The sequence below is a fragment of the Cnephaeus nilssonii genome (assembly GCF_951640355.1).
Source record: "Cnephaeus nilssonii genome assembly, chromosome: 5".
Classification (NCBI taxonomy): domain Eukaryota; kingdom Metazoa; phylum Chordata; class Mammalia; order Chiroptera; family Vespertilionidae; genus Cnephaeus; species Cnephaeus nilssonii.
In genome coordinates, this window is record NC_137076.1 from 8,480,545 (window position 1) to 8,506,458 (window position 25,914).

A 25,914-nucleotide genomic window follows, 5' to 3' on the forward strand; every position below is an offset into this window, starting at 1 on the left:
ACTATGGAAACCAGTGTGGAGTTTCCTCAAAAAATTTAAAATGGAACTGCCATATGGCCCAGTGATCCCGCTTCTAGGAATATATCCTAAGAATTCAGGAACACCAATCAGAGAGAATGTATGCACCCCTATGTTCATAGCAGCACAATGTACAATAGCTAAGATCTGGAAACAGCCCAAGTGCCCATCAGTAGATGAGTGGATAAAAAAGCTGTGGTACATTTACACCATGAAATACTATGCAGCTGTAAAAAAAGAAGGATCTTTTACCCTTTGAGAGAGCATGGAGGGGCCTAGAGATTATTATGCTCAGTTTAGTAAGCCAGTCAGAGAAAGACAAATATCACATGATCTCACTTATATGTGGAATCTAATGAACAAAATAAACTGACAAACAAAATAGATCCAGAGGCATGGAAGCATGGAACAGGTGAATCTCAGAGGGAAGCAGAGTAGGGGCGGGAAAAGTTTAACCAAAGAATTTTTATGGATATATGTATTGCTCATGGACACAAACAATATTGGAGTGAAGGCCTGGAGTGGGTAGGAGCCGGTGGAGGGGGCAAAGGTGGGAAAATGTAGGACATCTTTAATACTGTCAACAACAACAACGAAGGAAGCAAAGGGGGACTAGAAATGACATCTCTCAACGTTCTAAATTTGGAAGTTTGCTACATAATCCCTCCTAACCAATGTTGGATTTGTTGGAACTACTATGCAATACCTGACATATGTATACTTATATATGTTCTAAAATGTGTTGAGAGAGTTGTGGAGTTTTCTGTCACCCAATATAGTTTTAATGAAATTGGTAAATAGAAATTGAGGGATATTTCTAACAGCCTGGAAGCCTAATCAATTTCTAAGAATCTTTGAATCACTTTTTTTCTTTTACATCTGTGGGGTTAGAGTGTTCACTAACGAAAACAACAAAACACTAACCATAGGCAACTGTATGCTCCAAGCACGGGAGGGAAATACTTTAATTGGATGAGCAGTGCTCAGGGGCTCATTACATGAGGCTTCTGGGATTATTGTAAAAACTTTTAACAAGTTTAGCTAAATTGAGCACGCACAGAACCTGGCTGAATAGCTTCCCAATTAGCATGAGTTAAAACTGTATCTTTCCCTCTGGAAACTGGTTAATTGGACTCTTAATCTATTCTAGGAACTAAGGGGAATTCTCTGGGACCTGTAAGGATCCTTTATTAGCAAACTTAAGGGATGGTTAAAAAAGCAAACTTAAAGCAAAGTGTGGTTGCCATGGCAACACTTGGCAGAGCAATGAGTCTGGGCAGTAAAGTGTCCTCTCTCTGAACTGTAAACAAAGCAGCTAACTGTAGATAGCCTGTGCTTGGTATACAGTGGTTATCAATTATATCATAAGATTTTAACAGTAAAACACTGTTTCCTGCTGTCTGCATGGAAAGGCATGAAGCCAAAATGGGTTCATTCAAACTCACAAATAAAAAAAATAGACTGATTTATTGGTTTTAAATAAAGTACAAATTTTCACTTCAAAATGTAATTAGTATATCATTCATTGTAATAAATCTTGTGTATATATACATATATATATATATATATAAAGAGAATATGATAAAAACCTTCCTCTTACATATATGCTGATAGAGTGAATGTCATCATCTCACTTTATAATTGGACATTATGTATTCATGAAGAGAGATTTATTTTGGATAATCTTAAAGACTATTAAGGATCCAATGAGATAATTATTCTCAATTTTATACCCTCTTATCCATCTTATAAATAGATACAGGTATATGATTCAAATTTAGAATGACAAAATAAGCAAATGTCTGTTATAGTTGAAGTGTTTCAAATATACCGACAAGAATAAAAGTCTCTTTCTTCCTTAGTCCTCTATAGATGTTAGCTCTTCAGCCAGTTTGATGTTTGCTCCGGTGAGCTGAGATGTGTAAGTAAAACATCACTTCTGTCTCCAACTGGCAGTTGTCACCGTGAATCAACATTTTAAAGTGGGAGCTGCAGCCTTCCCTCCACCAGCCTGCCAGCACCATGATGTTCCCAGGGTGGGTTACCTCCTGTGCTGAAGCAGAGGTTGTGGAGTGGAGGTCATGAATTCTGTTACTAAGAACCTTTCTGTTTAGTGTTCTCGCTAACCACAATAGGGGAGGGGGGGTGGGAATACATGGTTCCACTTTTGGCTAAAATGTATAAAACCACAAAGATTCTTACTATTGCTTGGAATACTTTAATCCTATCTAATAAAAGAGTAATATGCAAATTGACCATCACTCCAACACAAGATGGCTGTCCCCATATGGTCAAAGATCCTGCCCCCATGTGGACACAAGAGGGCCACAACAAGATGGCCAGCAGGGGAGGGCAGTTGGGAGGGACCAGGCCTGCAAGGGAGGGCAGTTGGGGGTGATCAAGCCTGCAGTAGAGGGCAGTTAGGGGTGACCAGGCCAGCAGAGGATGGAAGTTGGGGGTGACCGGGCCTGCAGGGGAGGGCAGTTGGGAGGGACCAGGCCTGCAAGGGAGGGCAGTTGGGGGAGATCAAGCCTGCAGTGGAGGGCAGTTAGGGGTGACCAGGCCAGCAGAGGATGGAAGTTGGGGGTGACCGGGCCTGCAGGGAAGGGCAGTTGGGGAGGACCCAGGCCTGCAGGGGAGAGCTGTTGGGGGGGACCAGGTCTGCAGGGGAGGGCAGTTAAGGGTGACCAGGCCTTCAGGGTAGGGCAGTTAGGGGTGACCAGGCCTGCAGAGGAGGGCAGTTAGGGGCAAACAGGCTGGCAGGGGAGCAGTTAGGCATCAATCAGGCTGGCAGGGGAGTTGTTAGGGGGTGATCAGGCTGGCAGGCAGAAGCGGTTAGGGGCAATCAGGAAGGCAGGCAGGTGAGCTGTTGGGAGCCAGCAATCCTGGATTGTGAGAGGGATGTCCGACTGCCCATTTAGGCCCGATCCTACCGGGATCGGGCCTAAATGGGCAGTCGGACATCCCTCGAGGGGTCCCAGATTGGAGAGGGTGTAGGCTGGGCTGAGGGCCCCCCCCTCGTGCACGAATTTCGTGCCCCAGGCCTCTAGTATTTTAATAAATGACATCGTGCTTTTTGTTACTAAGCCTGTACTTACACACAACAATTTTAATGTAGTCATATGTGGAGAGATGTAGCTGCGCATTATTCATGTCTTTATTTTAATTTATCTTTGTCATTGAAAGTATTACAGATGTCTTCCTTTTTCCCCCCCATTGACCTCCTCCACCCCACACCCATCCCTTTCAGGCCTTTATCACTCTATTGTCTGTGTCCATGGGCTATGCATATAAGTTCCCCTCCTACCTCCCCACACCCACCTTCCCTCTGAGATTCGTCAGTCTGTTCCATGCTTCTGTGTCTCTGGATAACTAATATCAAGCGAGGCGAGAGAAAACAGAAGCAAACAAACAAACAAAAACAAAGCAAACAAAAAAAACAAAACAAAAAGAAAGAATAAGCAAAACAATCTCACAAAAAAGCATAAAAATCGATATAATCAACATTCAAGCAAACAACAACAAAAGGACAGAGAGAAAAACAGTTTTTTTGGGAAGTTAAGACAGAGAAAAGAGAGGTATGTATGGACTTGGAGCAGGGGATTGGAAATTAGATATATAAGTAGGGTGAAATTTTAACAGGGCGTAAAAAGAAAGAATAGGGAAAATCTAAAGCAGGAAAAGAGTAAGAGAAACAGGACGCTAAAAGGGGAAAAGTTAGGAAGAGAGTGATGGCATAAAGGTAGAGTTGAGATAGAGTAAAATGATGCTAAAGGGAAGATGAAAATAGAATGTAGAACACTAATCCCAAAGTAAAATAAAGAGAAAATAAAATGACATATTTTAAAAAAAAAAAAGGTAAAATAGTAGTAATAATACTGATTGAAAATAAAAATGTAATAATTAAAAAGGTAAAATCAAGTGAGGAAAAAAGAAAAAAATTAGTTTCTAAAGTAAAAGATGAAAAAAAATAAAAATAAAAATAAAAAATAAAATGTGCAGTAGTGAAGGTCATTCACTTCCTCTATTGTTCTGTTTGGCACGCCTGTTTCCCAGTCCGGACAGTATTGCAGTTCCCTGCATTCCATTGCTCCTCAGTGTTGTAAACCAGTCCTGATTTTTAAGCAGGCAGTGTCTTAATTTCTCGTATTCCTTTATTTGTGATTACACAAGAGTCAACTTGTGATTCAGCCCCTGGGTGGCAGTGTTTCTGGATTGACTTCCAGATCTATAGGTCCTCTCTAGCCTGTACTAAGATCCTGCTTTCCCTGTGGCACCCAATACCCGTTTGTGGGAGTGGGCTGCCCCAGAGCTGGTTCTCTGATGGTCACTCCCCGCTCCGATCCCCAGGTTCCAGAAAAACAACTTTCCCCTGCAGTCTCCCAGGGTGTCCCCAACTGGGTGATCCAATGTATTGGGCTTAGTAATCAGAAGCAAGGATTTCAAGAGGAAAAAGCCCAAGTGTGCGAACAACGGGGCTGCGTGCAAGTCTGCGCAGTCTCCCTTTCCCCCTTGGGTCTAAGCAGCCAGCAAACTTTTAAAATTTTTAGGCTGTCCTTTTGCGTCAGATCAAAATGGGCTGCTTTTTAGAGATCCCTTCTGTTAGCAACTCTGAGGACCCCCTTCCACGTTCACGGATCACGCCAGCCCCAACAGCCACGGATTTTTCTAGGCACAGACTTCCCCCGGTCCTCCAGCTCCCGCAATGCGCGCTTTTCTCTGTTCTGCTGGGACCAGAGACCTCACCTTATCCCAGGCGAAATCTGACCTTTCCGTGGTGGAGTGTAGAGCTCCTCTGAATCCACGTGTTTGTGCCAATTGGGGGCCGGTGTTCTGGGGTTCGCAGCTGTTCGGTGGGTGCCGCAGTTGTAGATTTTCAGGCTTCCGATAACATCCACTTTCCCCTTCAAGATGGTGCGGTCTTCGCGTCTGAGCCGGTGGCTCTGGGAGGGAACCCAGCAGCAGTGGGGGCTGCCCGGTCAGGGGAACCCCGTGCAGTAGTCCCCCACCTTCTCCGGGAGTTTAGCTGTCCTTTAACTCGCCAACAAACACTCCCCATGCGACCCTAAGCTGTTCTTTCTTTCTGCTCCAGGACAAGGCTTGGGACATGTCTGTCTGTTCTGCCGCCAATTTTTCAGTAATACCTTAATCAATAAAGAAAAAATATATATGTATTCATTTGGATTTTATATCTCCATGCATTTCCCTTAGACTTCTAAGTAAAGACACTTTTCTCCATTAAATAAGAAAATTCATTTTTAAAATTTATTTTAATAGACCTGCTTTTCAGAGCAGTTTTAATTTCCCAGCAAAAATGAGAGGAAGGTGGAGAGATTTACTCTATACCCCCTGCCCAACACATGCAAAGCCTGCCCCACTGTTAACTCCCTGCACCAGAGTGGAACATTTGTTACAACTAATGAACCTGCACTGACACATCTTTATCACTCAGAGTTTATAGATTACACTAGGGTTCACTCTTGGAGTTGTACACTCTATGGGTTTTTACAAATTTGTAGGGACATGTATCCACCATTATAGTATCAGATAGCATAGTTTTACTACATTGAAAATCTGTGTTAGGCCTATTTATCTCTCCCTCCCCCATGGCAACCACTGATATTTTTACTTTTTGTCATTTGCCTTCTCTCAAATGTCAGATAGTTGGAATTAAACATTATATATAGCATCAGACTGACTTCTTCCACTTAGTAATATGCATTTAAAGTTCACCCATATCTTTTCATGGACTGATAGCTCTTCCTTTTCTTTTCTTTTTTTTGCAACAAATAATATCCCATTGTCATAGATTGTTTATCCAGTAGCCTACTGAATGCAATCTTGGTTATTTCCAAGTTTTGTCAATTATGAATAAAGCCCCTATACGCATCTGTGTGCAGGTTTTTGTGTGATGCTCTCATATGCCATCCCTAGGTGACTAAATTATGCACACTCTGCTTTTTGCCTTACTGTTAGGGGATAGCCAGGAGCAGTATAACGGAGATTCCATCTCTCAAAAATTCTTCCCATCCTGGAACTTTTCCTTTCCAATAGCCTGTTCTCCTATCAAGAAATGTTCAATTTTCAAGATCTCTCCTACTTTTAAAATCTTTACGACATTGGCCATCAGTTAAACCATGCACTATTGATTTGTAAACAGTCATTTTACAAGAATAACAGGGGCTATTGGCTTGCTGCAAAAAGGCAAATTTGATGTGGCAACTTTTGTCCCATAATTTAGTGGAATTCTGTTTTTCAGAGAAAGAGTATTTAGGGTTTCCTTGACCTGTCTGGGGAGTGAGCAGAATTAGGTGACTCTTGACCCACTGTATCTTCCCCCACTCCTCAGTACTCATCTATGAAATCTTATATGTCTTTCACACCTCAGATTGAATTCATTCATCTAATTCCTCATTGAGGGAAGACTGACAGGGCAATGTTGAGAAGCGTATAAATAACGTGAGAGCTCTTGTGCAAAATAGGTTAGGCCCTTTGAGAGGGTCATGATTGAATATTTTTGCATTGGGTTTTCTGCAGAATTCAAGGTCTTTGTGAAGTATTCCAGCTTTATGAAATAAGAAAACTGTTGTGACATGCATGAAAACGGTTACAAAGATACACATAAAAGTTGGCTAGTTGAATTTCCATTCCAACTTAAATCTTGACAAGTGATATGGATTGACAATTCATTATGCCTCTCTGAACATCAGTATTTTTCTGAATTTCTGCTGTTCCTTTGTCTCTCCAGATTGTGTTTTTGTTTGTTTGTTTTTCTTTTTAACATACCTTGCAATTTTTTAAAGCTGGAACTGGTGTGTTGGGCAAAAGGAATTGAGGTAAACAAGCCTTTATTGTGTTTGAGCTTTTGTGTTGATCTGGCTAGGAGTTAGACCATTTTTACTGTTTGCTGTAACTGTAGAGGTTGGAGGCTAAAATGTTCTCTATTTTCTTTCATTTAGTCTCCGTTGTCGTTGGGCTTCCTTAGAGACTTAAGTAGTCGAAGCCACGGTTTGATCTGTACCCCCTCTGTTAACATGGAAGGAGGAATTCCCCAACTCTGGGGTCAGGGCTCAGCCTTTCAGGAAGCCTATCCTCCTGGGTATGAACTTCACCAGGGCGCTTCCTTAGGTGAGATGCAGGCTAGCGGAGGCTGGAGGTGAGTCTTTCCCTTTCCTCATATTGGTTAAGCTCTGGCAAAACCCACGATGGTTAGGCTGGACTCCACAGCACCGAGCACCAGAGCTGAGACCCACGGCCCAAGTAACATCCAGCGGTGAAAGGAGCACAGAAGTCTTCATTTGAAACTACTCACCCGAGGCTTTGGTGTGCCGGGGTTCTTGTTCCAGCATTAAGAAGGGTCCAGCAATCTGGAGAAAGGCTGTGTGTAACTGAAGTAAGAATCCAGAGACGAAAGATAATTTTGAAAGGCATTGGGGGTCAGAGGAGCCTGGCTGAAGAAACCAAGTTCTCCTTGTCTCAGGACCCCTTGCTTTTTATTAACACAAATTGTCCTAAGGCAAGGTGGAGATATACACTTCAAAGGGTAGGGTTTTGTACAGAAGCATTGTCAGATTGGGGAATTGCCTTCGGCTGTTCAGGTGTTTGGCCAACAGGAGGCAATAACATGTAGATTAAGATGCCCTGAGCTGTCTGGCAGCAAACAATCATCTTTTTCAGATTTGGGAAAATGCCTTTAGCCATTCCCAACAGTTGATAACATATGTGACTCAGCCCTTGTTGAGTCCTCAAGTTCCATCAACCTTTGGATGAAACGCTTGCAATTATGACATGCTGGAACTGGCTTCTGGCATTGGTGCAGGGAGGGAGGTGTGGACTTGAGGTGCCTAAAGAGAGGCTGGGTGGGAAGCAGTGCAGGGAGACCTGGAAAAACAGTAGCCAGGAGTCCTGCATTTGGTTGTTCTAAGTGTCCAAACTGAAATGGCCATTTTTCCTGAGAGGAGCTAGCTGCTTCCAGCAGCCACAGGGCAAGTAAAGAAAAACAAACAAACAAACAAACAAACAAACAAACAAAACCCTGCTCTAGGGATACAGCCCACCCCACCCTCAGAGCCCTGCATGCTATACCCTACATTTTGACCTTTTCAGAGGAAACCAAGGCAGAGGCCAAACTTACGGGTTTGAACAGTCTCAGGAGCCCTCAGTGACTGGATTGGGGGAGAGTCCGTCCACCCACTATCTTGGGCACCACACTAGTCTGCTACTTTCCCTGCACAGGAGAGCTGGTAGAAACTCCAGGTTTCCAGCTGATCCCACTGGGTTGCATGCAAGGATCTCTGCCCAGCCGAGAGCAGAGTAATATTCTGAGCCACGTGCAGAGGAGTAGCCCTGGGACAGGGAAACACACCAACCACAGTCCCCTGAAACCTGACCAGCACCTCCCCCACCCTAAAGCCCTTTCAGAAACAGACTTTTGAGTGATTAAGATTGGTTTCCCCGTGCAGGTTCGAATCCTGTCGACTACGCCAATTGTCCCAATTATGCCCCAATTAATTATCTGTCTAGACTTAGTGGGACAAACGTAGGTGACCAGGAGTCAGCAATAATGGCCTATCCCCTGGTACTTCAATGTCTAGACAGCTGAGCTGAACCGGAACACATGAACACACAAGACAGAATTAGTATGCAATCACACAGGGTTTATTTACCTATTCCTAGTGGGTCCTAGGCTCCGGCAAAGGCCACCCGGCGATGCACAACAATAGACGGACGACAAAGACGAAGATGGACAGGCGGCTGCAGTTGGTTCAGGCTCGCACTGCAGAGCAGTCAGACGGGGGCTCGTCTCATGGAGCGACGTGGAGTCCTCCTCTATCAGGCAGGAGACATCGGCTGAAGAAGGGTCCAGTGCTTATATAGCCGGTAGTAAACAACTTGTGTCTTATCAGTGTGAGCCAGATGGTGTGCCTTATGCTAGAAGCATGGTGTTTACAGTTTAAGGGTTCAGGGCTTTCACATCAAGATAGTGGGGTGTTCACCAATTTGAAAGTTACAGAGTATTGGGGTCTCCACACAGCAAACATTTCACACAATAATTATTTCATACATTAGAGGGGTTTCCTTATGACCATAACATTATTATAACACTAGAGGCCCGGTGCACGAAATTCATGCACGAGGGTGGGGGGGGGGGATGTGTCCCTCAGCCCAGCCTGCACCCTCTCCAATCTGGGACCTCTCAAGGGATGTCTGACTGCCCGTTTAGGCCTGATGCCGGTGGGATCAGGCCTAAACGGACAGTCAGACATCCCTCTCACAATCCAGGACTGCTGGCTCCCAACCACTCACCTGCCTACCTGATTGCCCCTAACCACTTCTGCCTGCCAGCCTGATCACCCCCTAACCACTCCCCTGCCAGCCTGATCAACGCCTAACTGCTCCCCTGCCAGCCTGATTGCCCCTAACTGCCCTCCCCTGCCGGCCTGGTCACCCCTAAATGTCCTCCCCTGCAGGCCTAGTCCCTCCCAACTGCCCTCCCCTGCAGGCCTGGTCCCCCTCAACTGCCCTTCCCTGCAGGCCTGGTCCCCCCAAACTGCCCTTTCCTGCAGGCCTGGTTCCCTCCAACTGCCCTCCCCTTCAGGCCTGGGTCCCCCCCAACTGTCCTCCCCTGCAGGCCTGATCCCTCCCAACTACCCTCCCCTGCTGGCCTTATTGCCCACAACTGCCCTCCCCTGCTGGCCATCTTGTGGTGGCCATCTTGTGTCCACATGGGGGTGGCCATCTTTGACCACATGGGGGCGGCCATCTTGTGTGTTGGAGTGATAGTCAATTTGCATATTACTCTTTTATTAGATACAACTAGAGGCCCGGTGCACGAAATACATGCATGGAGAGGGGTTGTCCCTCAGCCCAGCCTGTACCCTCTCCAATCTGGGATCCCTCTCACAATCCAGGACTGCTGGCTCCCAACTGCTTGCCTGCCTGCCTTCCTGATTGCCCCTAACCGCTTCTGCCTGCCAGCCTGATCACCCCCTAACCACTCCACTGCCAGCCTGTTTGCCCCCAACTTCCCTCCTCTGCCAGCCTGGTCACTCCTAACTGCCCTCACCTGCAGGGTTGATCACCTCCAACTTCCCTCCCTTGCAGACCTGGTCCCTCTCAACTGCCCTCCCTTGCAGGCTTGGTCCTTCTCAACTGCCCTCCCTTGCAGGCCGGGTGCCTCCCAACTGCCCTCCCCTGCTGGCCATCTTGTGGTGGCCATCTTGTGTCCACATGGGGGCAGGATCTTTGACTACATGGGGGAAGCTATATTGTGTGTTGCAGTGATGATCAATCTGCATATTACTCTTTTATTAGATAGGATAGAGGCCTGGTACAGGGGTGGGGGCCAGCTGGTTTGCCCTGAAGGGTGTCCCTGATCAGGGTGGGGTTCCCTTGAGGCGTGAGGCAGCCTGAGCGAGGGGCCTGTGGTGGTTTGCAGGCCGGACACGCCCCCTGGCAACCCAAGCGGAGGCCCTGGTATCTGGAATTTATTTTTCTTCTACAATTGAAACTTTGTAGCCTGGAGCGGAGCCAAGCCTGGGGCTCCCTCTGTGGCTGGCAGCCATTTCTGTTGCAGTTAATTCACCTTCTATAATTGAAACTTTGTTGCCTTAAGCGGGTGGGCCTGGCCAGGGTGTGCGGAAAGCTTTGCTTCCCCTGTTGCCGGGAGCAACCCTGGCCTGCTCTCTCAAGCTCCATTCTGCCGCCATTTCTGTTGAATTTGTTTACCTTCTATAATTGAAACTTTGTAGCTTGAGTGGAGGCTTAGGCCTGGCAAGGGCAGGCAGAAAGCTTGGCTTCCTCTGTTACCTAGGAAACCTTGCTTTCTGTGGCTGTAGCCATCTTGGTTGGGTTAATTTGCATACTCGCTCTGATTGGATGATGGGTGTGGCTTGTGGGCGTGTCGGAGGTATGGTCAATTTGCATATTTGTCTATTATTAGGTAGGATTGGCAAACAAAGGCAGGCAGAGGTGGAACTCAAAGAACCAGGGGAAGTTTGCTGACCCAGCCCTGGGCCCCACACTGCTAACAAACCTGCTTTAGAGGGCAGATTGTCCCCTCTTGCTCACAGCGAGATCCAGTGGAGACAGCCTCAGTGTATCAGTGGATCGCTTGGAGCTTCATGCAGGTTGCTGAAAGCCAAAGGACAGTGCCTGACAGTGGTTAGCACCTAAGTACCTCACAGGAAGTCCAGAATTGGCAGACAGAACAGAAGAGTGAGATCCAAAGCAAGCTCCCATGGGGCACTAACCTCAGCTGAAAAGAATACCATGTCACCTTTTATTTCTTTTTCTTTTTTCTTTTCTTTTCCCATTTAAAATTTTTTCTCTTTCCTTTCTTTTTTCTTTTTTAATTATCATCTTTATCTGTCTGCTTTATTGGTTTATTATTATTCTAGTCTCTATTGTTTCATTCATATATCTACTTTTCCTCTTCCCTTTTCATAAACAATCTTTTTTCCCTTCCTTTTTCTTTTTTTCTTCTCTTTATCTCTTCCTTTTCCTTTCTTATCTCATTTTATTTCCTTTTCTTATTTTGGGTCTATCTGCTTTCACCTCTATTTTCCTTTTCAATTTTTTTTACTTTTCTTCCTCCTTTATTTTAAACTGTTTTCTTTCCCCTAATTATTTATTCTTATTATCTTTATTTCAGCTCTGCACCTACATATTCCTTTTTCTCCTCACCCTTCTTTTGGAGTCTTTTTTTTGTGTGGAGTTTTTTGTTTGGTTGGTTGTTTTGTTATTTGTCTCATCATATTTCTTTCTTTCTTTCTTTTCTTCTATCATTCTTGCTCTCTTTTCTCTTTCCTAATTCTCTGCTTTCTGGTGGTTGCTTTTATTGTTGCTGTAGGGGTCTTGTGTATGTTTTAGTTTTGTTTCTTTTGTTTTGCATTTTGTTGTGTTGTATTCTGTCCTGTTCTGTCAGCATCCCCACAACAGCTTGCTTGGTGTGGTCAGGGGTGAACCACAAAGTCAGCCAGCCTGAGAAGAGATTCCATCCATGAACAGGAAAATAACATTCAAGACACAATTATAACAGGAGAACCAAAATAACTCAAGCAAGAGAGTTTCTTAGAGTACCCAGCTCAGGAGACCTAAGAAACTGCACCACTGGGTCCCACAAAACACCTACTACATAAGGCCTCCCCACAAAGTCTGGGAGGCATAGGAGTTTGATCTAATACATAGGAACAAATATAAAGATACAACAAAGATGGGGAGACAAAGAAACAACCCCCAAATGAAAGAAAGGAGGAATCACCAGGAAAGGAACTAAATGAAATGGAGGCAAGCAATTTTTCAGATAAAGAATTCAGAGTAATGGGAATAAGAATGCTCAAACAATTCAGTGAGAACTACAAGCAACTTCATGAGAATTATTAGGAAATTAATGAGAATATTAGGGGACTTAGTGAGAGCTACACCATCATGAAAAGAGCTTGAAACAATAAATAAGAATCAATTGGAAATGAGGAATTACATAGCTGAAATAAAGAACACCCTAAAAAGATTCAAGAGTAGACTAGAAGAAGCTGAGGACCAAATCAGTGATTAGAAGACAAGGTGGGGGGAAAAAATCCATTCAAAGCAGCAAATGGAAAAAAACAAAATTTAAAAAGCAAGAGAATTTAAGGGAGCTTTGGGACAATATGAAATGTAACAATATTTGCATCATAAGGGTACCAGAAAGAAAAGTATCCAAGAAAGAAATAGAGAACCTGTTTGGAGAAATAATGGCAGAAAATTTCCTTAACCTGGTGAAGGAAAAAGTCACTCAAGTTCAGGAAACACTGAGAGTCCCAATCAAGATGAACCCCAAAAGACACATACCTAGGCACATATTAATTAAATGGCAAACATTAAAGACAAAGAAAGAATCTTAAAGACTGCAAGAGAGTGACAGAAACTTACCTACAAGGGAACTCTCATTAGACTGTCAACTGATTTCTCAATAAAAACACTTCAGGCCAGAAAGGGGTGGCATGAAGTATACAAAGTAATGAAAACCAAGGGACTGAATACAAGACTATTCTATCCAGCAAGACTATCATTCACAATTGAAGGTGAAATAAAAAGCATTGCAGACAAAAAAAAGGCTGAAAGAATTTATTACCACCAAACCAGCACTACAAAAAACGCTAAAGGGACTGGTATAAGAAAAAGAAATAGAGAGAAAGAGAATAACACAGGCATAAAGAGTAAGAATGGCAACAAATAAGTACTTATCTATAATAATAAAAGCATAATATGCAAATCGACCAAATGGCCGAACAGCAGAACGACCATCTGGATGATCTTCCAGACGAAGCCGGGGATGTGAGGGTGGCTGAGGCAGCCGGGGCCACCAAGACCTACTTTTGCACAAATTTTGTGCATCAGGCCTCTAGTCAATAATAACCTTAAATGTAAATGACTTAAATGTTCCAATCAAAAGGTATAGAGTAGCTGAATGGATAAGAAAACATGACCCATATATATGCTGTCACCTCAAAACAAAAGACACATACAGAAAGAAAGTAAAGAGATAGATAAAAATTTCCAGGCAAATGGAAATGAAAAAAAAAAAAAAAAAAAAGAGCTGGGTTTGTAATACTTATATCTGATAAAATAGACTTCAAAGTGAAGACTATAACGAGAGACGATGAAGGCCACTTTATAATACTAAAGGGATGGGTATAGCAAGAGAATATAACTCTGATAAACATATATGCACCCAATACATTAGCATCCAAATATATTTTTTAAAATCTGAAGGATTTTAAAAGAGAGATGGACAACAATACAATAATAGTAGGGGACTTCAACACCTCACTGACTTCATTGGATACATCTTCTAGACAAAAAAAAAAAAGTCAACAAGGAAAAAGCTATCCTAAATGACACAGTAGATCAGATGGAATTAACTGACATCTTCAGAACATTTCACCCCAAAGCTATGGAATATACATTCTTCTCAAGTGCACATGGGACATTTTCAAAGATAGACCACATATTAGGACATAAAACAAGTCTCTACAAGTTCAAGAAGATTGAAATCATATCAAGCATCTGCACAGATCACAATGGTATGAAATTAGAAATCAACTACAGTAAAAACACGCAGAAACATTCAAACACATGGAGGCTAAATAACATGTTATTAAACAACTAGAGGCCCGGTGCATGAAATTTGTGCACGGGTTGCACGGGTGGGGTCCCTAGGCCTTGCCGGTGATCAGGGCCTATTGGGGCTGTCTCACCCAGTCCCGATTGGGGCTAGGCCAGCCAGGGCCTGCCACCTGCCCCCCACTGGCCAGGGGAACAGATGGGGGAGGGTCCATGGGAAGTTTGCTGGCTGGGGGTGGGGTGGGGAAGAGGATGACTGGGGAGGCTGGCTGGCTGTGGGAGTTTGGCTGTGGGAGTGCACTGACCACCAGGGGGCAGCTCCCGCATTGAGCATCTTCCCCCTGGTGGTCAGTGCGCATCATAGCAACTGGTCGTTCCAGTCATTTCAGTCATTCTGGTTGTTCCGGTCACTTAGACTTTTATATATATGGTAAATGGGTTACCTAAGAGATCAAGAAAGAAATAAAAAAAACTTCCTGGAAACAAATGAAAATGAACACACAACAACCCAAAATCTATGGGACACAGTAAAAACAGTCCTGAGAGGAAAGTTCATAGCACTACAGGCCTACCTCAAAAAACAAGAAAAAATTCTAATAAACTATCTCACCCTACAACTTAAAGAATTAGAAAGATAATAAGAAAAGCCCAGAGTAAGTTGAAGGAAGGAAATAAAGATCAGAATGGAAATAAATGACATAGAGACTAAAAACAAAAACAAAAACAACAAAAGTTCAATAAAACAAAGAACTGGTTCTTTGAAAAGATAAAAAAAAATCTGAAGGATTTTAAAGGAGAGATGGACAACAATACAATAATAGTAGGGGACTTCAACACCTCACTGACTTCATTGGATACATCTTCTAGACAAAAAAAAAAAAAAAAAAAAGTCAACAAGGAAAAAGCTATCCTAAATGACACAGTAGATCAGATGGAATTAACTGACATCTTCAGAACATTTCACCCCAAAGCTATGGAATATACATTCTTCTCAAGTGCACATGGGACATTTTCAAAGATAGACCACATATTAGGACATAAAATAAGTCTTTACAAGTTCAAGAAGATTGAAATCATATCAAGCATCTGCACAGATCACAATGGTATGAAATTAGAAATCAACTACAGTAAAAACACGCAGAAACATTCAAACACATGGAGGCTAAATAACATGTTATTAAACAACTAGAGGCCCATCATTGATGTTTCTATCTCTCTCTCCCTCTCCCTTACTCTCTGAAATCAATAATAATATATTTTTAAAAAAGGAAACAAAGAGAGAGGACACAAATAAACAAAACCAGAAAAGAAAGAGGCAAAGTAACAACTAACCCTACAGAAATACAAAGGATTATAAAAGAGTACTCCAACAAGCTGGACAATCTGGATGAAATGGACATATTCCTAGAAAAATACAGTCTTCTAAAACTCAATCAGGAAGAATCAGAAAACTTGAATAGGCCCATAACTACTGAAGAAATAGTAAAAAAAACTTCAAGCAAACAAAAGCCCTGGCTTCACAGGGGAGTTTTACCAAACATTCAATGAAGAACTAACACCTATCCTCCTCAAATTATTCCAAAAAATCCAAGATCCTTTTTTGAGACTAGCATTAGCCTAATTCAAAATTCAGATAAAGACACCTACAGAAAAAGAATTACAGGCCAATATTCCTGATGAACACAGATGCTAAAATCCTCAACAAAATATTAGCAAATCGAATCCAGCAATACATTAAAAAGATCATACACCATGACCAAGTGGGATTTATTGCGAGATGCAAGGTTGGTAAAATATTTGCATATCAATAAATGTGACACAGAACAAAAACAAATTGGAAGACAAAAATCACATGATCATATCAATTGATGAAGAAAAACCATTCGACAAAATCCAACACCCTTTTTTGAAAAAACTCTCAGCAAAATGAGAATAGAGGAATCATACCTCAACATAATAAAGGCCATATGTGACAAACCTACAGCCAACATAATACTCAATGGGCAAAAACTAAAACCATTTCCCCTAAGAACAGGAACAACACAGGATGTCCACTTTCACCACTCTTATTCAACATAGTAGTGGAAGTCCTAGCCACAGTGATCAGAGAAGAAGAAGAAATAAAAGGCATCGAAATTGGAAAGGAAGAAGTAAAATACTCATTATTCACAGATGATATGATAGTGTACATAAAAAACACTAAATACTCCACCAAAAAAACTACTAGATTTAATAAATGAATTTTGCAACATAGCAGGATACAAAATTAACACCCAGAAACCAATGGCATTTTTATACCCAATGATGAACTCTCAGACAGAGAAACTAAACAAACAATTCCATTTACCACTGAATCAAAAAAATTAAGATACTTAGGAATAAACTTAACTGAGGAGGTAAAAGACCTGTACTTGGAAAACTACAGGATGTTGAAAAAAGAGATAGAGGAAGATATAAACAAGAGAAAGAAAGTACTGTGTTCATAAATTGATTGAATCAATATCATTAAAATGTTCATACTACCCAAAGCAATCTATAGATTCAATGCAATCCCTATTAAAATACCAACGGCATACACAGATCTAGAACAAACACTCCAAAATTTTATATGGAACCAAAAAAGACCCTGAATAGCTGCAGCAATCTTAGGAAAGAAGAACAAAGTTGGAGGAATCACAATACCAGATATCAAGTTATACTACAAAGCCGCTATAATCAAAACAGCTTGGTACTGACACAAGAACAGGCATATAGATCAATGGAACAGAACAGAGACCCCAGACATCGACAAAAGCCATTACGCTCAATTAATATTTGGCAAAGGAGGCAAGAGCATACAATGGAGTAAAGACAGTCTCTTCAATACATGGTTTTGGGAAAATTTGACAGATACATGCAAAAATAAATAAATAAATAAAACTAGACCACCAACTTACACTATACACAAGAATAAACTCAAAATGGATAAAAGAACTAAATGTAAGTCGCGAAACCATAAAAATCCTAAAGGAAACCATAGGCAACAAAATCTCAGACATCTCTTGTAGCAATATGTTTATGGATACATCTCCTAGAGGGCAAAGGAAACTAAGGAGAAAATAAACAAATGGGACTATGTCAAAATTAAAAGCTTTTGAACAGCAAAAGAAACCATCAACAAAGTGAAAAGAGAGCCCACTGCGTGAGAGAACATATTTACCAATAAAACATCTGACCACATTATGACATGCACTGGTGCCAGGCCAGCCAAGGTGGGTGCGATGCGATTGGTCAGGCGCGGGGGGTGTCCCCCCCATTGCCCCATGATTGCCCCGCAGAGAGAGGCCCAGGCCACTCTCTTCAAGGCGATCAATTTTGGCACCCTGGCTGGGTGGGCGGGGCCTCCCCCTGATGGGCAATCGATCGGCTCTCTTACGCAATTGTACAGCAACTGCCTTTATTATTATCCGTGAGGCATAAGATCATCAGAGGTATTAAAGACAAGAGGACCCAAATGGACTCGCTTTATGCTTAGCCCACATCAGCAAACCAAGACGCAGTTACAGTTTTTGAAATGAAATGTGAAACCAGACAACCAGAAATCGCCTAATCAGCTCAAGTGGGATAAATCTCAGCCTCTGTCACTATTATTCTGTTTTGCCCCTGCTTTGCCCAAAAGGAAAGCTACCTTGCATTAACCAACTCACTTTGCCGAGTATGACTTCCTTGTTCCTGCCCCCTTCTGCCCAGAAAAGCCCTTCATTTTGTACAGTGTTAGACAAGCACTTAGCTCCCATCGCCGAAAGGCTTTTCTGAAAGAAAGGGTTCACAGAGCCACGTGATGGCCAGCAAAGGACCAGGTTCTGGATCATGACGTCAGAACCACCGGCAGCAGCACTAGGTGGAGAAGGTGACATGTTCACCACCATGGAGTTGACGGGCGCTTTTACACATTATGTTTGGGGGAGGGAGGGGGGAGAAGAAAAATGTAAGTTGTTATGAAATAATTTATATTGGCTACAGCCAAGGTGGGCTGGATAAAGTAAGGCAGAGGCATTCTAGGATAGGTGCATAATCCATAATCCATTCTAGGATAGGTGCATAATCCATTCTAGGATAGGTGCATAATCCATAATCCATAAGGAAGAAATATTTACTACTGTGCATTGGTTACAGGCAATAGTCCTGAAAGTCCATGCACAGTAGGGTACGGTGGTGTCTAGTGGTCACTAGGAGATGCCTGGATGTTGAATCGAAGCTTCAACCAACACTCAGGGATGTGAGCAGTCTTGTCAGCTAGCCCCCAGCTATGAACTGTCTAATCGTTGCTCTCTCTTTCTCTCACGCTGGCTGCTGTAATTTAATTTAGAACATCTTAGAATGTTGTTCTTGTCACTTGGTTCTCTCCAGGGCATTTTTCCAGAAGTTGGAGCACCGGCAACTTCAGAGCCCACGGGGCTGCTCTTAGGGTTCACTCAGGACACTCAGGGAATCCTCTCCAAGAAGAGGAGGTGTGTGGAGAGGCACTGGGGCCACCGCCTCAATTCTCTGGGAAGTCTCTTAGTTGGCTGGGTACCATGGTGGCGTTTCAGAGCATAAGGGAGGGAAACGCTAACTTCCACACAGACAGCTCTCACTTCCTCATTTGCCATCCGCCCATCTACAGCGTGATCTCCTAAAACAGTGATCTTGAATATTCACACTGGGGTTCCCTTGAAGCACAGGACTCCCCCTTCCAGGGGGCTCTGGTTTGTCCACAGTTAAATGACCCCAGTGAGCCCGGTGCTCTTTGAAATGAAATGAGGGGAGGGAGTGAGGAGGTGAGACAGGGAGGGTGGAAATTCAGGCCCATCATGGAGACGGGGCTTGAAGCTGAGGGGACTGAGGACAGAGGTAACAGCATCCCTCAGTCAGGCTCTCCTCATCCCCTCCCCATTTTGGTTCCCCTTAGTCTCTGAATTGTACCTCAGCTTTCTCCAGAATGTGTCTGTCCTCCAAGGCCTCAGAGAGAGTAGTGGGTGTTATTTCCTATGGCCTTCGATTGTGTCTGGAAGGGCATCCCTGGAAGGTTGCAGGAATGCAGAATCGCAGACCTCCTAATCTCTACTGGATTAGAGCCTGCGTTTTAACACAATCCCAGGCCATGAATTCATACATTAAGTGGAAAAGCCTTTGGCAGGACATGCCACCCCAAAACATGGCACTTTGGCATATTGAATATTTCAAGATGAAGTATTTGTGAAGCAGCAGGTACAAGAAGGACTTCTCACCTTTATCTGAAGCAGATCATAACCCTCTTGTGAGAGGTGCACTATTTATTCCTGGATGAAAGGAGCATCCTTATTTCCAAGACAGAGACACCAAGAGGAACCCAAACACACAGGCCTTGCTAACTTCCCTCACATATTACATTCATCTCACACCCTCTTTATCCCCGTGTATTTTTCCACCACTATTTACGCTTCATCAAATCTGGCATAAAAACCATTTCTTGGGGTCTTCATTTCCTCAATAAGCCTCCTGTGCCACATAAAACTTCTATTGCATCAATTGGTATGCTTTTTTTTCTGTTAATCTTTCTTGGTTTAATTTTGAGACCCAACAGGCACCCTAAAAGGATCCAGGAAAACTTTTTTCTCCTCTATACTCTGGTCTGTGTTACCCAAGGAATGGGAGCAAATCATGCTCTTTAGTTCCAAAGGCTCTGTGATACTAATCTTTAAATGAATAAGGATTTTGCTCTTTGAAAATTCATGTAGCAATGGAAATAGCAGGAGTTGGGAGTCAGGCAGAACCTGCAGCATATCTCTGGTTTGGTTCTAATTGAGCAAATGATTAAACCTTAAAGCTTCGTGAATGACGTGGGTAAAATGAATCATGAAAATCATGTTGACCTCCAATAAATGCAGAGAAAATTCAATAAATTGAGAGCATCTGCCTCATAGCAGGAACTTAATAAATATTAAGTCTTTCTCACTAATAAAATAAATATATACCTGAGAAATAATCATGTTCTAAGATTTAAATGACTCACCTATCATGTTATAGATTACCTTCTTGGTTTACCCAGAATCTTACACTAGACTTTGGGGAATGCTAGTGGTCTTAATCCAGCATCTAGAAGGGTTCAGGAATCTGGAGAAGCGCTGTGTGTAAATTAATCAAGAGTCCAGAGATGAAACATAATTTTGGAAGGCATTTGGGGGCCAGAGGAGCTTGGCTAAAGAAACCAAGTTCTCCCTTGTCTCAGGACCCCTTGCTTTTTATTAACACAAATTGTCCTAAGGCAACATAGATATACATATCAAAGGGTAGGGTTTAGTACACAGAATCCATTGTCAGATTGGAGGAATTGCCTTCGGCTGTTCAGGTGTTTGGCCAGTAGGAGGCAATAACATGTAGATTGAAATGCCCTTAGCTGTCTGGCAGCAAGCAATCATTTATGCATCCTTTTCAGGTTTGGGGAAATGCCCTCAGCCATTTCCAGATGATTCAGCCCTGCTGACGTGCTGGAATTGGCTTCAACGTTTGGGGACAAATGGTAGAAAAGAATCTTGATTCTATGAAAGACTTTGGATGTGAATTTGGGAAAAAGAGAATTCCCAACTTGCTGAATTCCCACATTTGATAGATGTCAGTTAAGAAAGTAATCAAATTGTGATTGTTTTGACTAAAATACACAGAAAGTTGCTGAACAATTAACAAAAAAACAGCAACAAAAGCAAAACTGGTTAAGAAAGGCAGTTTTCTACTTGGAAGGCTGGTAGAATCTGTGGAAACTCATCTTTATAACTATTAATTTCATGTAGAGGGATTTTTTGAATGATATGTGTTGTGCAGTTACACATGAAAACATATGATGTTGGAATGGAAACAGATTATGGAAGTCCAGGAAAAGACATACACATTGGGAAATACAGGTCCAGACCAGGTCTAACTGAATGGTCCCAAATGGCACCCCTGGCTTCTGAAGGAGTTGACGGCCAGGCTGGAGATACCCACCTCTCCTATTCACCCTTACTTCTTTTCCACCTCTCTGTCACCTAGCAGCAGCCTCCTCAGTGCCCCCTTCACCTCTCTGTTTCGGAGGGTGTAGATCAGGGGGTTCAGGAGCGGGGTGACAATGTTGTAGAGGAGGGTGAGGAACTTGCCCTGGTTCTGGGAGGAGTTGTGCCCCGGCTGCATGTACATGTAGATGATGTTTCCATAGAACAGCGAGACCACTGTGAGATGGGAGCCACAGGTGTTGAAGGCCTTTTGCCTCCCGGATGCTGACCGTATTCGTAACACAGCCCTGACGATGTAGCCGTAGGAGACCAGGATAAACACCAGGGGTGACAGCACAATGCCCACTGCCAGGACAAAGACAGTGCCCTCAATCACAGCTGTATTGACACAGGACATCCGGATCAGAGCAGGCATCTCACACAAGAAGTGGTCCACACTGTGGTGCCCACAGCGTGGTAAGTGCAGGGTGACTGGGGACATGGCCAGGGAGTTGGCCACACCACAGCCCCAGGCCAGCAACACTAAGCCCATGCAGAGGCGAGGTTTCATAATTACCATGTAGTGCAGGGGATTGCAGACTGCAACAAACCGGTCATACGCCATGACGGCCAGGAGCAAACACTCTACACCACCCAGACCCAGGAAGAGAAAGAGCTGGATGGCACAGCCTATGTAGCTGATGGTCTTGTCACGCCCACTGAGATTATAGAGTAGCTGGGGGATGGAGCTGGTGGTGAAACTGAGGTCCAGGAAGGAGAGGTGGGTGAGGAAAAAGTACATGGGGGTGTGGAGGTGGGAGTCCAGCCGGGACACCAGAATAATGGTGGTGTTGCCCACAATGGTCAGGAGATATGCAATCAAGATGACCACAAAGAGGATCTTCTCCAAATGGGGGTGGTCAGAAAATCCCAAAAGGATGAAATTTCCCTGGGCACTATCATTGGTCCCATCCATCTCTACTGCACCTGAAGAAGAATAGCAATACTAATAATGGTCACAGACAATATAAGGCAGCACTTACTATGAACCAGGGGTCCTCTATGCTTTTTACAGTTATTTGCAGGGAGCCACTGCTTGCCAACACTGTCAGTGCACCAAGGAACTCGAAAGGCGATGGACCTTGGGCATTAGCAGGGCTGAGGCTAAGCACCAGTTGTTCCTGTTGAGATAGTGGTGGCTCAAGGCAATTCACTAACCTGATAATCCTTTTACTGTTTACCAAACTTTACCTTTGATCTGCCTGTATGCATTGCTAAAGGGCAAATGTGTATTCAAGTAAATAAAAAGAAGACTAGTGAGAGGTCAGTGTGCTCTTCATGAAAGAGACACCACCTGGCCCCCACCCCTTAATAATTCGTATTTCTTGTCCAATATTCTCATTTGTGTGTCAGCCCCTCTTTCAGATCCTGAACCCAACCGTGCAGGTCACGGCAGTTATTTACTCATTTAACTCCAACAGGAGTGATATGGAGTTGACAGTCTTATTATCCCACATTTACAGAAAAGGAAACTGAGGCAGATGTATTTTAAGCAAATGATCGTATTCTAGAAAAGGCAGTGCTGATTTGAACCAAGGAAATTGGGCTCAGAGACTTCGTCCTGCGCTGCTGGCCCGCTTGTCATTTTAATGACAGAAGCTAGTCCTGCCATGGCTCAGCCACTGATTCTTCTTGAGACACAATTTCCTGAGCTCCTGCTAAAACCTCAAACGCCCAAAATGGAATCCCAGAATAATGAATTAATAGTATGCAGAAAATATCCATTATATAAAGAATATTTTATTTGTTCTTTAACTCAAGGACACATCTCATTCATTTGACCATCATTCTTGAGGTAATTTTAAAGTACACAAATAAATAAATAAGTAAATAAATAATATATGAGATAACTGAATATTACTAAAGCAACATACACATAAAATTAACATCTTCTTCTCAATTGGGTCTGATTTTTAAGAAATCGAGTATATATATTTTTTCTTCCAAAGCACTATAAGCTGCTTGAGGAAAATAAGACCACAACAGGTAATGCAACTTTAATGCAATAACTTACATACATGTGCAGAAACCTCTATCAAATTGCAATGTTAAGAGTTTATCACATTCAAACAAAGCATGTTTGAAGACCTAGAGCACCAGTCTTACAGACAACATAGAGGAATCGATTTAACACTTCTTAAGCTGCAGCCCCAACCCCCCTGCTACAGTCCCTTAGCCAACAAGATACAACTAGGAGATCACAGAAAGCTCTTTACCTTTTACAGTTTTCTCATCTAAAATGGTAATCATCGAGCTACCTTATTTATTTTATAGATATGTTTTGATATTTTTTAATTTAAAAGTTGGTAAATATGAAAGTATGTTGCATAAAGCTTATGTGTCATATACACAGGAAATGGGAAACTAAGCCCATGTGACTAGGCAGAGAAATTGTACATTTAACATATATTCAAACATACTTTGAAAATATAATAAACCATGGTAAATGGGGGGCACTTGGAGTTGGGGAGTGTGAATCACTCATTCACTGCTTTCACCAAAACAAATAACAAACCAAATATTTAAACATTAAATATAACTATTGTAAGAAAGTACAAAAGTTGTTTCCTGATCATCTTGAATTTAGATAAGTCTCACTAGGCGAATTGCAATTCTCAAAAGCAATAAAGCAAAATACAGTTAAATTTTCATATTTTTAATAAATCTATGCTATAAGAAACACCACTAAAAATATAAAGAATAATAAAAATACTAGAGAAATTCAACATGACAATTGAACGGCTACCTTTTTAATAATATTTTCAAGAAATTGGCAAGAAAATAATGAAACAAAATAAAAATAACTAATGAAAGATTTTTTAATATTGAAGACTGAAGAGTTTAAACTCCCAAATGTGTGGCTACAATGATAGATGGCAGGAAACAGGAGCATGTGTTTCAGAGCAGGACCGTGCTCTGCATCTTTCTAGCGAAGAGGGACACCTCTCCATCACACCCACAGCTGATAATAACCTTTTCAATGCTCTTCCTTAAAAAAAAAATGAAACTCACATCTCAGGTCTCATTGCCTCACATGCACTTGACAAACCTGTCTTTCTTAACAAAACAAACTCCAGTCCCAACATAAAAAAATAATAACTTATATTTTGTGTTCTTTCATACTTTGTCTCTTCAGCACTTTTATATCTCATCTTTTAAAAATCACTTTGCACTAGTAAATTTGATTTGTTTTAATTAAGTAACATAAGTTGTGATGTTATGTGTTAGTGTATAGAGTTGTGTCTAGGTGTACCTGTCATAATCCATACATTTTCCAATAGCAAAGGACGTGTTCCTCATTTTCTATTCCTTTGAGGCATTCTATAAGGCTTTTAAAATTGTTGACAGTATTACAGATGTCCCCCAATTTTTCTCCCATTCGCCCCCCCTCCTCCCAGCCCCCGCCCCACTCCAGGCCTTCACCACACTATTGTTTGTGCCCATTGCTTAAATTCTTTGGTAAATCTCTTCCCATCCCTCTTACCCCCCGAGGTTTGTTCCATGTATCCTCTGGACCTGTTTCGTTGGTCAGTTTATTATATTCATTAGATTCCACAAATAAGTGAGATCATGTGATATTTGTCTTTCTCTGGCTGGCTTATTTCATTCAGCATGATATTCCCCAGGTCCATCCATGCTGTTGTAAAGGGTAAGAAATCCTTCCTTTTTGCAGTGGATAGTTTATCTATGTGGCTTTTTAATTTAACAAACCAATAGAGAAGTGCAATTTATAAATTGAGTTCCTCAATCCAGAAATCTACTCACAGTTTTTACTTCTGTGCTACCAGTTCCATTAAAAGTCAGAAGTCGGAAGGTGCAGCTCTAGCTGGAGGACCTCCATGCACGGGATGTCTTCTCCTCTCCTGGGTTCAGGCAGATGCTCTACCAGGTGTAACTGCGCATGTGGAGAAAAAAGGGCACCTCTCCTGGCTGTAGCCCATGACTCTGCAAATGCAATGGACCACGATGTGTGTGCAGGTGTATGGCAATGAGCCCCAGCGATGCTGCTTTCCTGAAAAAAGAACGGAGAGAGACCCTGACGGTGATCTGGGGTCATCCACAGCCCCACGCTCCAGGGAAACGTCTGAACCCATAGGGCTCATTAGTGCCTACACTGAGGTGTGCCACGGGCACGCATCACCACAAATCCCACAGGCTCCAGGCAGAAAATGAGGACCATGAGAATTTGTCCCTTGATATTTTAAGGATTTATTACTTCACGGGAGCAAAGTTGGGACTCTCGCCACTGTTATTCTACATACTTTTTATGTAAATACTGCTGGGCCATTTGTTCCCTTCCCCTGCTCCCAAGAACTATTATATGTCTAAAAATCAGTTGAGGCATAATTGGTCCCATCCTACCTGGAACAGGATCACGGTGTGTGTTTTTCCTCTTTAGATCTACGGAAAATAAAGAAGTGTTTTTGACATTTTTTTTACTAAGAATTTTATGCATAAAAATATAGATAACCCATTGTCCTAGATAGTGGAAAAAATATGTATGGGTACATTGATTAATAATATTACTAATTTAAGGAACTAACAGGGTGAACCATTTTATTTTATTTACTTATTTAGCTTTATTTTGGGATTTGAAAGGAAGATGTCATCATATGTCAGTTCAAACTTTTTTTTATCTCTATTTACTTTATTTCTTTTTATATTAAATTTACTGGGTGACATTGGTTAATAAAGTTATATAGGTTTCAGGTGTACAATTCTATAATGCATCATCTCTATATTGTATTGTGTGTTCACCACCCCA

At 42.4% G+C, this 25,914-nt stretch overlaps 1 protein-coding gene across 1 annotated transcript; it reads right to left on the reverse strand.

Moving 5' to 3' along the window:
- Positions 1-21,120: 21,120 nt before the first annotated feature.
- LOC307099950 (olfactory receptor 2W3) lies at positions 21,121-22,065 on the reverse strand (the record flags this gene model as incomplete). The annotated part of the gene is made up of 1 exon (XM_079772133.1): positions 21,121-22,065. The coding sequence occupies one exon, from the start codon at positions 22,063-22,065 to the stop codon at positions 21,121-21,123; it is 945 nt and encodes a 314-aa protein (XP_079628259.1).
- Between the last annotated feature and the right edge of the window lie 3,849 nt (positions 22,066-25,914).